The sequence below is a fragment of the Oncorhynchus clarkii genome, chromosome 5, assembly GCF_045791955.1.
Source record: "Oncorhynchus clarkii lewisi isolate Uvic-CL-2024 chromosome 5, UVic_Ocla_1.0, whole genome shotgun sequence".
NCBI lineage: Eukaryota > Metazoa > Chordata > Actinopteri > Salmoniformes > Salmonidae > Oncorhynchus > Oncorhynchus clarkii.
This window is the reverse complement of record NC_092151.1, coordinates 49,043,029-49,055,426: the sequence shown is the minus strand read 5'-3', so window position 1 is coordinate 49,055,426 and position 12,398 is coordinate 49,043,029. Positions and strand designations below refer to the sequence as shown.

General features: G+C 40.5%; 1 protein-coding gene across 1 annotated transcript; it reads right to left on the bottom strand.

Moving 5' to 3' along the window:
• Window positions 1-1,957: 1,957 nt before the first annotated feature.
• LOC139408958 (proteasome 26S subunit, non-ATPase 5) lies at window positions 1,958-11,770 on the bottom strand. Its single transcript, XM_071153488.1, has 10 exons — window positions 11,569-11,770; window positions 10,353-10,497; window positions 5,603-5,716; window positions 5,388-5,516; window positions 4,912-5,021; window positions 4,632-4,774; window positions 4,256-4,447; window positions 4,017-4,126; window positions 2,739-2,879; window positions 1,958-2,445 (listed from the first exon to the last, which is right to left on the bottom strand). The coding sequence occupies exons 1-10, from the start codon at window positions 11,739-11,741 to the stop codon at window positions 2,188-2,190; spliced, it is 1,515 nt and encodes a 504-aa protein (XP_071009589.1). The 5' UTR covers window positions 11,742-11,770; the 3' UTR covers window positions 1,958-2,187.
• Between the last annotated feature and the right edge of the window lie 628 nt (window positions 11,771-12,398).

The window sequence follows — 12,398 nt, the reverse complement described above, 5'->3', positions numbered from 1 at the left end:
GACCTTATATAGACAGGTGTGCCCCTTTCCAAATCATGTCCAATCAATTGAATTTACCACAGGTGGACTCCAATCAATACCTCACAAACAAAAATATGTATGCAACAATTTTACGGCATTACAGTTCATAAGGAAATAAGTCAATTGAAAAAAATACTTGGCCCTAATGTATGGATTTCACAACTGGGGAGCCAGGCCCAGCCAATCAGAATTAGTTTTTCCCCACAAAAGGGCTTTACTACATACAGAAATACTCCCGTTTCATCAGCTGTCCAGGTGGCTGGTCTCAGACAATCCCGCAGCTGAAGAAGCCAGATGTGGACATCCTGGGTTGCCGTGGTTACGTGTGGTCTGCAGTTGAGGCTGGTTGGACGTACTGCCAAATTCTCTAAAACGATGTTGGAGGCAGTTTAGAGGATAAATTAAATAACTAATTCTCTGGTGGGCATTCCTGCATTCAGCGTGCCAATTACACACTCCCTCAAAACTTGAGAAATCTGTGGCAACAAAACTGCACAATTTAGAGTGGCCTTTTATTGTCCCCAGCACAAGGTTCACCTGTATAATGACCATGCTGTTTAAACAGCTTCTTGATATGCCACACCTGTCAGATGGAAAGATTATTGGCAAAGGAGAAATGCTCACTAACAGGGATGGAAACAAATGCGTTCACCAAATTGAGAAATTGTGAGTATGGAATATTTCAGCTCATGAAGCAAACACTTTACATGTTGCATTTATATTTCTGTTCAGTATAGTTGTGCTATGCATTTGTAGAGAGAAAATGATAAGTAGCGTATAGTTACTTTTTCTCCAATGCAATTTCCAACAGCTATTTAAAAGGGGTATCATTGCAGCTTTTGACATTATCGATCATAGTCTGCCATTGAAAAAAATGTAATGTAAAATAATTACTTGTAACAGAACACAGAGGGGGTTCTTGAATGGAAGCCTCTCCAACATAATCCAGGTAGAATCAGAAATTCCCCAGGGCAGCTGTCTAGGCCCCCTTTTTTTAAATAAATAAAATATATATATAAATAACTGGCTTTGAGAAAATGTATGTATGCGGATGAATCAACACTATACACATCAGCTACTACAGCAACTAGAGCACTTAAGAGCTGCAGATAGTTTCAGAATCCATGGCAAGGAATAAGTTAGTCCTACATATTGGAAAAACATTCACTAAACCTCAACCAAATATTGTAAGACTGTGGAAATTGAGTAATATGAGGTGACTAAACTGCTTGGAGTAACGCTGGACTGTAAACTTATGGTCAAAACATGTCGAATCAATAGTAGCTAAGATAGGGAGAAGTCTGGTCTGTCCATGGCAGCAGCTAATGGGGATCTCTAAGAAATACAAATACACGTCACAGGCTGATTTTGAAAATTCTTCCGCGTTAGGATACACCTGAGCATCCTCCGCTGGAGGCGGCAATCGAGGAGAGGAAATGCCTCCGTTCACCTATTAATTCACACATACATATGGTGACCACATCGGTTTCTGGGATACAGAAGAGGAGCTGAGAAAAGGCCTGTAGGTACACTGAGTATACAAAACATTAGGAACACCTGCTCTTTCAACAACAGACTGACCAGGTGAAAGCTATGAACCCTTATTGTTAAATGCACTTCAAATCAGTGTAGATGAAAGAGTATACAGGCGGTTAAAGGATTTAAGTCTGGAGCCAGAGACATGGATTGTGTTTCTGTGCCATTCAGAGAGTAAATGGGCAAGGAAAAATATGTGCCTTTGAATGGTGTATGGTAGTAGGTGTCAGGCACACCAGTTTGAGTGTCAAGAACTGCAATGCTGCTGTGCGTATCAAGAATGGCCCACCACCCAAAAGAGATCCAGCCAAAAAGGAGTCCAAAAGGTGTTCCTAATGTTTTAGAAAGTCTGTCTTATGCAAGTGTGTGATATAAAAATCATAAAACTATTGGATTGTCATTTTCAATATGCTTCCTCTTTAATAAGGGCAAATATTCCACTTAGAAAAAGTAACAGTAAATGCATCTCAGGCAATCTAATAAAATAACAAGAATTGAGTCTCGTTGGTCCTGGTCTGGTAGCAGTCTCAAGTTAAACCTACTATCCATACAGCTCACTACTTTTGAGTAGGGCCTAAGGTAGTGTACTATATTGGGAATAGCGTGTCATTTGAAATTTCCCCATTTCTCTCAGTCTGCTCCCTCAGTGGTCACTGTTGCTACAGCAGTCACATAGTACGCTCCCTCTCGGAGGTAGGACCGCAGGCGTAAGTAGTGCTGGCTACCCAAGATGTCCGCTGCTGTGGAAGAGCTCACCAGCGCACCCACAAGCTCAAACTTAGCATCCTTCGCTTCCTTGGTCGGACCAGTCGAACGGTCGACAATGAACTCCACGAACCCTGGCGTGCCAATCATTAACCTTTGACCCCATGGCTGGGGAGCGATGGCCTGCAACACAACAAAGACACCATAGACAAAATGACTGAGTTTTAGCCAGTGAGGCAATAATTGATGAACAAATAATTCCTATGTTTTCATGAAATCACCTCCGACTCAACGACACTTGGTCTTTTACAACAGTGGGCCAAAATCCCAAAGGGTTCTTACATGAATTCTTACATCAGATTCTATACAAAAAAATATGTAGTATGGTGCTGAAACATATCCGCAGTTACTTTGTTCCGTTTTTAAGGAAAAAAAAGTTCAGTAATGTGTACACTAATTCCTGACCATCCACTCACAGTGAATATGCGTAGAGCACTACAGTGGAGCTCAGGGAAGGGCTGGGTGCTGATGTTCCGGATCATCTCCATAGGCTGGTTAGACAGCAGATGGAACCAGGACTCTGTTAGAACCAGCAGGTCCTCTGTCTGCTGTTCAGCCTGGTACGCACACAGACACAGCATTCTTTACACAAGGTCCATTATGTCGTTTTATGTATGACCGGACTCATTTCAGATACAAACGCAACTTGTAGATCTGTCACTCTCATTGAAAACAAGTCATAAACACTAATGTTCAAAAGTTTGGGGTCACTTAGACATTTTTAAAGAAAAGCACATTCTGTCCATTAAAATAACATCAAATTGATCAGAAATACAGTGTAGACATGGTTAATGTTGTAAATGACTATTGTAGCTGGGAACAGCTAATTTAATGGAATATCTACATAGGCATACAGATGGTCATTATCAGCAACCATCACTCCTGTGTTCCAATGCACGTTGTGTTAGCTAATCCAAGTTTATAATTTTAAAAGTCATTGATCATTAGAAAACCCTTTTGCAATTATGTTAGCACAGCTGAAAACGTGTGCTCATTAAAGAAGCAATAAAACTGGCCTTCTTTAGACTAGTTGAGCATCTGGAGCATCAGCATTTGTGGGTTCGATTACAGGCTCAAAATGGCCAGAAACAGACCTTTCTTCTGAAACTCATCCGTCTATTCTTGTTATGAGAAATGAAGGCTATCCCATGCAAGAAACTGAAGAGCTTCTACAATGCTGTGTACTACTCCCTTCACAAAACAGCGCAAACTGGCTCTAACCAGAATAGAAAGAGGAGTGGGAGGCCCTGGTGCACAACTGAGCAAGAGGACAAGTACATTAGTGTCTAGTTTGAGAAAACGACACCTCACATGTCCTCAACTGGCAGCTTCATTAAATAGTACCGGCAAAACACCAGTCTCAATGTTAGCAGTGAAGAGGTGACTCCGGGATGCTGGCCTTCTAGGCCGAGTTCCTCTGTCCAGTGTCTGTGTTCTTTTGCTTATCTGGCCAGTCTGAGATATGGCTTTTTCTTTGCAACTCTGCCTAGAAGGCCAGCATCCCGGAGTCGCCTCTTGTTTTGCAGGTACTATAGATTTGTTTAATATTTTATGGTTATTACATAGTTTTGATGTCTTCACTAGTATTCTACAATGTAGAAAATTGTAAAAAAATAAATATATATTTTTTAAATGGAACGTGTCCCCCATTTTTTTTCTGGTAACACACACACACCACTGAGATACAGACAGACCTGCAGAGTGATTAGGAGTGAGATGGCCTCCAGACAGCGCACTCGCAGCTCGGTGGCTCCACCGCTGGCCAGCTTGCTCATTCTTTTCAGCACAGCATTGAACTTCTCACCTGAACACACACACAAACCAAAACAGAAAGTGAGTAATTGTTATCTACTGCAGTTACTAAATTGTTTATGTAATAAGGAATTAATGCAGTGACACAAAACACAAACAAACCAACATACAAAATAAAAACCTGTTTTCTGCAGGACTTGTTTCCCCTCCACAGTGGAGCCCAGGACCCCCAGTGTGTCCAGAGCCACTCCAGTCATAACAGGGTCTGGGTCGATGGCCATCTCAAACACCTTGTTCTGGAAAGCTGGGTAGGTCTCACACACGTGCTGGGGACTGTCCATGATGGCCAGGTTCCCAAAGAATTTCACCAGCCCTGTGTGGGAGACATCATGGTCCCATCTGGCTCAGTTGATAGAGCGTGGTGATTGCAATGCCAGGGTTGTGGGTTTGATTCCCATTGGGGCCCAGTATGAACATGTATACTGTCTATACTCTGGATAAGAGCGTCCGCTAAATTACTAAAATGCAAATGTGAGATGAACTCACAACTTCCTCACCTGGCAGGTAGAAACTAGAGAAGGGGTCTGATTTTGCTCCAGTGATCATGTTGGATATCTTATCCATGATGCCTTGCTGTGCCAGGTACTGGCGCCCATGCTGACTGTGGGAAAGTGTGGTCACCATCTCAATGGCTGTAGCCCTGAAACAGACAGAGGTCACTACATATCATAAAAGGGAAATGGGAGGGGGAGTTGGTGTGTTCGTCTGTGTGGCCAGTGACGGAGAGTAGGAGCAAGAGATTGTCTGTCTGTTTGGTGTGGGTTATCCATGTTTTACCTGACCAGTACATCATCTCCTGTCAGCTCTCCCAGTAGCTGGGAAATAAAGCTGCTGTTGGCACAGTAACCCAGGGAGACAGGAGAGACAGACGATATGTCCACTATCAGCTGCAACAGGAGAGACAAGTCAATATTGAACAACAGAAGAATTGACATTCCCATTCAAGGCATAGGTACCAGCAGCCATATTTGGTGTGCTATTTGTACCATATTTATACTAAGAAAAACACTTCTTTCCATTACTGTGCTTATTGGAATTTGCACTTCGTAAAAACATGTTAAAATATTGTTACTAGAGTAGTTACTGCAATATTCAGATGTATGAGCAACTTCATGATAAGGTTTATGTTTAACTGATGCTTATCACTATGCTCCACCATGCAATTCTATTTTCAAACACTCATATGGGTAAGCATATTTCCAAGAGATTAGACATATTAGGAAACAGACAAACATGTGTGGCAATGGGCGTACCTCATATACTCTGTATCTGACAATGTCACTTGTAGCCATCACATCCTTGAGGTCTTTCAGCAAGTCGCTCCTGAATAGAGCATCTAACCCAGCTTTGGAGTGGCTAAGTTTGGCAAGAGCTCGTATTGCCTGTGAAATTGATTAACTGGTCTTGAGCAACAAGTGGTTTTGAAATGTAACATGTGGTTACAAAAATGTATCATCTTTATGCCAACCTCTTTGGCCACTGTCATCTTCTCTCCTTTGATGCAGTGGATCACTTCCCGAAGTATGTCTTGGTTGTTCTGAATTTCTGTTACTGCCTCATGGTTCAATACCATTCTACCAATCTGCAGAAAATGAAAATGTTATTGATTATGGCTGCCTGATCTTCGTAATTATTATTACGATTATTATTATTATTATTATTATTAAGTTATGCCACCATGACAGCTAGAGTGAACAGCTCTAGGCTCAGACAGACCAGGGATGTATTCATTAATAGCAGAAAATAGCAAAACATTTTGAAACAAATTCAGGTAGGTCCCTCTCAATGTTCTCTCTAAAACAAAAATATGTGTTGGCATTGAGCACATTTCAGGTCTGCTGAGTGCAAACTTGAACATTGTGAAAATTCTGTGGAACTTCCAGTGTGCGTTTACTGTGAACACTAGAGGTCGACCGATTATGATTTTTCAACGCCGATACAGATTATTGGAGGACCAAAAAAAGCAGATACAGATTATTGGAGGACCAAAAAAAGCAGATACAGATTAATCGACCGATATGTAATAATGACAATTACAACAATACTGAATGAACAATGAACACTTATTTTAACTTAATATAATACATCAATAAATTCAATTTAGTCTCAAATAATGAAACATGTTCAATTTGGTTTAAATAATGCAAAAACAAAGTGTTGGAGAAGAAAGTAAGAGTGCAATATGTGCCATGTAAAAAAGCTAACATTTAAGTTCCTTGCTCAGAACATGAGAACATATGAAAGCTGGTGGTTCCTTTTAACATGAGTCTTCAATATTCCAAGGTAAGAGGTTTTAGGTTGTAGTAGTTATTATAGGAATTATAGGACTATTTCCCTCTATACCATTTGTATTTCATTAACCTTTGACTATTGGATGATCTTATAGGCACTTTAGTATTGCCAGTGTAACAGTATAGCTTCCGCTAGAGAATATCAACCATGTGTAGTTAACCTCTCTGAGCACGGAACCCGGTAGCGGGCTGAAATTCCACAATATACGGTGATCGCTACATAAATAGTCATATTAAACATTCATGAAAATACAAGTGTCTCACGTGTATCGAAAGCCTAGAATCTTGCTAATCCAACTGCGTTGTCAGATTTAAAAAAGGATTTACTGCGAAAGAATACGATGCGATTATCTGAGCATAGAGCCCCATAAAAATTAAAAAATTTCAACCAGCACAGGCGTAACAAAATCACATACATCTTCGTCTGTTTGCAATCCCAATGCTCATTGTTACACAATGAATGATCTTTTGTTTGATAAAATCAAATTTTTTATAGCCTAACACAAAACATTTTGTGAACCGCTTGTGTCGTGAATTCCGTCTCATTCCATTTGACGACACATTCCAGGTAAATAACCCACACAAAACGTGACTTTTCCAGTCATGTTTGGTTTCATTGCAATCAACTGGTTTGTTTGTAACACAACCAAACCTGATGGGCCATTTCGTGGGACGTATTGACTGAAGGAAACCGATTTGAAGACAACAAGTAATGACATCACTGTGCACCAATGATATGACCACTGTTTCGTTGATTGACTGTATTTTAACCCAATGACCACTGATCGTCTTGAAATCTAGCTGGGTAGATAGCCAATGAGCTGGGGTAAACGGCAATATGCAATGGTTGTGTGTTGGAAGACCAACCCATGTCGTAAACTCCGGCGTAAAGAGAGTCATTCGCTATTGAAGTTTTATTCCGGAAGGAGCTACGCATTTTACGCACAGCGTTGTTTTGGTAAACGCGCAGATTCAGCTGTTTATACATCAGTATGGCGACTAAGTCAGGGAAAGCTAAATCTAAGTCTAGATATACAGATGTACACAGAATTTTAGAAGAAATTGATCGGAAAAGTGAGACAGATTGTTGTAGGACGATTCATTTAGCGATTCCCAAGTGGAGGAATATTTTTGAACGGAGAGGACACCGTTGTAGCCAAAGTGTATAATCTGTAACGGTGCCTGCAGAAGAGGAACAATGTCACCGTTTTGGACTGGTAAGTTATTCTCATGCTAATGCCCTTGTTTGAAATTAATCATATAAAATATTATTTGTGATTTTTTTAAATTTTAGAAGCAATATATAAAAATGTAATGTGATGAAATGTAATGAAAAGTGATGAAATGTGTCTGCCGCCCCACCCCAACCCACATGAAATAGCCTATTTGAGGCTGTTGAGGGGAGGGCAGGCCCACAACAATGGCCAAAGTGAAATGGAGACAATAGATACAGCTGGTCTGTCATAATATAAGAGACAGTAGATCTAGCAGGTCTATAATAATATATTCAACCTTATGTTCCCTGTACTCTATATATATCTGTTTATTATACCTCAGCAGCACAATATTGTGTAGAGCTTTGGCAAAGTGGGTGATGTTATATCCTTCCTGTTTGGCCATGTCTGGGGGTCTCATCGGATGGGGCCAGTGTCTCCTGACCCCTCCTGTCTCAGCCTCCAGTATTAATGCTGTAGTAGTTTGTGTCGGGGGGCTAGGGTCAGTTTGTTATATCTGGAGTACTTCTTCTGTCTTACCCGGTGTCCTGTGTGAATTTAAGTATGCTCTCTAATTCTCTCTCTCTCGGAGGACCTGAGCCCTAGGACCATGCGTCAGGACTACCTGGCATGATGACTCCTTGCTGTCCTTGCTGCTGTTCCAGTTTCAACTGTTCTGCCTGCGGCTATGGAACCCTAAACTGTTCATATTTACTCTTGAGGTGCTGTCCTGTTGCATCCTCTACAACTACTGTGATTATTATTATTTGACCCTGCTGGTCATCTATGAACGTTTGAAAATCTCGGCCATGTTCTGTTATAAATCTCCACCCGGCACAGCCAGAAGAGGACTGGCCACCCCTCATAGCCTGGTTCCTCTCTAGGTTTCTTCCTAGGTTTTGGCCTTTCTAGGACGTTTTTCCTAGCCACCGTGCTTCTACACCTGCATTGCTTGCCGTTTGGGGTTTTAGGCTGGGTTTCTGTACAGCACTTCGAGATATCAGCTGATGTACGAAGGGCTATATAAATACATTTGATTTGATAGTGGACTGAGGGTCTTCCAAATATTGAAAGTGTGTAAATAGGTACCCATGTTATTTTGTAAATGTATATTGTAAATGTATATATTTTTTTCTTCATATTTTTTAGAATACCATTTTGGTATTTTGTATATAGTTATTTGTTTCAAAATGTATACCTTCACCAATTTGGCCACTTGGGTACATTTGGGCTACTTGTGTGGGACACCTGGGTGACTTCATGATAAATGCACACTCATTTTGCACAAGTACTGTTTCCCTGTTATATTTTTCACTGAAATTGTCCCCATCATCCTATCTGAATGTTTGTTTTATCTGCCCCTGAACGAGGCAGTTACCCCATCGTTCCTAGGCCGCCATTGAAAATAAGAATGTGTTCTTAAACTGACTTGCCTAGTTAAAAGGTATTTAAAACATTTTTATAATAATAATAAAAGACAATATATATTTTTAAAGGCAAATCGGCACCCAAAAATACAGATTTCTGATTGTTATATAAACTTGAAATCGGCCCTAATTAATCGGCCATTCAGATTCATCGGTCGACCTCTAGTCTGTGCCTACATTTATGTTACTTCACAGTCCCGACTGTTCTGAGGTGTATTTTTTATCTTTTTTTAAAACATTTTATCTGATTCTACTGCTGCATCAGTTACCTGATGTGGAATAGAGTTCCATGTAGTCATGGCTCTGTAGTACTGTGCGCCTCCCAGTCTGATCTTGACTTGGGGATTGTGAAGAGATCTTTGGTGGAATGTCTTGTGGGGTATGCATAGTGCTAGTAGTTTCAACTGGGCTGGTTCTACTGTTATTGGCAATGTTCTGGGGTTTTGTGGTGGGACACTGAGCGGCTCGATCATAACACATCAACCCCGTTACCCATAATTTGTTTAACAATTTCATTTTTTGGTTGAAGCTTGCATTCAATTGCCACTCCCTGTTGCAAAAAACAAGCTTACATTCCCCCTGGAGGAAATTTATGGCTGACTTAAGTCAATCCTGTTACTATATTTGGCACTAAGACAATTATAGGCATTGTTTTTTATTTAACCTCTTTGTGGGAAAGCATGTTTTTTTTTTATTACCAAATTACACTTCTCAAAGGGCACCGAATTGGTGGAACGACCTTTATATGGAAGTTGTAGTTTATTATTTTGACCCAGGGCAGCAGAGACACGCCTATTTAATAACAAAACAGAACTCAGCTTTTAAGCTGCAGTGTTTGAATCAACCGTATCCTATGGTGCGCCATCAAATATCTGCTATCTGAGCAGCTAACCGATCGCTGCAGCTGTACATAGTCCATCTGTAAATAGCCCACCCAATTTACCTACCTCATCTCCATACTGTTTTTTATTGATTTACTTTTCTGCTCTTTTGCACACCACCTGCACATGACCATCTGTTAATTTATCACTCCAGTGTTAATCTGCTAAATTGTAATTATTTGCCTACCTCCTCATGCCTTTTGCACACAGGGAATATAGACTCTTTTCTACTGTGTTATTGTCTTGTTTATTGTTTACTCCATGTGTAACTGTTGTTGTCTGTTCACACTGCTATGCTTTATCTTGGCCAGGTTGCAGTTGTAAATGAGAACTTGTTCTCAACTAGCCTACCTGGTTAAATAAAGGTGAAATAAATAAAAATAATTCATGACAGCTGTAACATACTTGTGTCAATGCCAGTATTTTGACTGTGTCATCAGGATGTTTCAGTCCAGCCTGAAGTTCCACTCTGCAGTTTTGGGCAAGGTGGACAGGGCTGAGGGCGAGCAGGATTCGACCAAGGATGTCCACGCATAGCTCAATTTTCTCTCTGTGAATTTAATGAGACTTCGTCATTGAAAATCGTTCATGCACGACTCATACATCTCACCTGTCAGCTACATGAACGCACTTTGCATTGAAGCTAGAATCCTTAATTGAAACAAAGCCTGTGTTTTGGTAAAAAGCTGAGGGAAGGGCTTGGAGAAATGTAACCACTCACATTCACAGAGAGCTATGGATGCAAGAACTTACCATCCATGACATCAAAATTATAGTTTTAACCTGGGCCACATTCAGTTGCAAAATGTTCTTACGGTTCCAGATAGAAATGCAGAGAATAGAGCCGACGTGATTCATTATTCTACATGTCGGAGACTGGGGCATATTTGTTCTACATAGCATATTTCTACCTAAACGTTGCATCCTCCTGAATGCACACTATATTTGGAGGCTATACAGTGTTTGTTTACTTTTACAAACATTGGAGTAAAACAAGCTTGTATTTTCTAGGATCTGATGGGGTAACTACGATAATTGAACAAAGCTCATGAAGCATTTAAAAGATATTGTAATGAAACTGGCAGGGAGCAAGTCTCGAACCCTCGACCTTCTAGCCCGAAGTCCAGCGTGCTATCGACTGTGCTGCAAAAGCATGCTCAAGCTTCAGTGTCGTTACAATATATTCTTCAAGAATATATATATATATATAAATTCATATATAAGTCATAAAATGGATGTAGCAACTAGGATTGCAGCTTTAAACCATTGACAACACAGCTAGCTACATAGGAAAGGGCCAGTAACGTTAGCTTATCTAGCTAGTTACATTGCATTAATGAAGGCGCTGTGTATCTTTGCAAGGCGCTAGCTAAGAAAAGGCCAGCTAGTCAAGAGTAACGTTAGCATTCATACCCAAGTCAGCGAGCAAGTCGGGAGACAGTGGTTTAGGTATGTAGCTATACTTATCTAGCTAAGTTAAATTGCATGAACGTGCTGTCTATTTTACAAGGAAGCTGTCCAAGCTAACGTTCGCTAACTAACAGTTTGAGTTTGTTGCCATGCTAAATAGCTAGCTAATGTTAGTATTAAGGCTTGACTCAGCAGTGCAGCGGTTACAGACCTGTCATTTGTGTTCAAAAGAGAGAAAATCACTTCAAGCCGGAGTCCACTCACTGTATCCCTAAGGGCGCTTACAGGTATTGATAAAACGGCCGTTTTTAAAGTTTGCAGCTCTTCAATAGGCTCTTCAAGGCTTGCTATTTCAACGAACAAACTCTCAATTGAGGCTGCCATTTTGCTCTTGCAACCTTCTTCCTCTTTGTTATAATGGCGTTCGCAACAATTATGTGTGCATTCCGCCACCTACTGTACAGGTGAATAATACAAATAACCAAATAGAAAAAATGCAGTAAAAATAATACATATATACAGTTTATAAAATTAAATCATGCAAACTATCAATAACGAAGTTTACATTTTACTAAATTAGCCTGCTTTTCTGTTCTAATCAGGTCCCTAAACACATTCAGAAAGATCCTATGAGGTCGGGACATTTTCTGATGACAGTAGTCCGTGCAGTGCTACTGCCGTTAAGGCCTGGAAGCCCAAAAAACTTATCGGCTGCAGATATAATGATGTCCAGCTACGTGGGCTTCTTGGACACTTGTGCTGTACAATTAATAACTGTGGCTATAAATGCTACAAAATCCACTTTCTTCACAATAAGTGTATCCAGATCACTTGATTGACGTATAACACTGCAACTGGTTGCTGTGCATCCAGCGCCATATCTTCTTCAGAACTGTGGCCTCTTGCCTCTTCAACTCTCTTCACCACAACCAGATAGGAAATTTCCCTACCACAGTTACAACATTTTACATTCACAGACTCCTTCATAACATATTCCTTCTGTCTGCAAACACTTGACACGTGGCCAAACTTTTTACACTT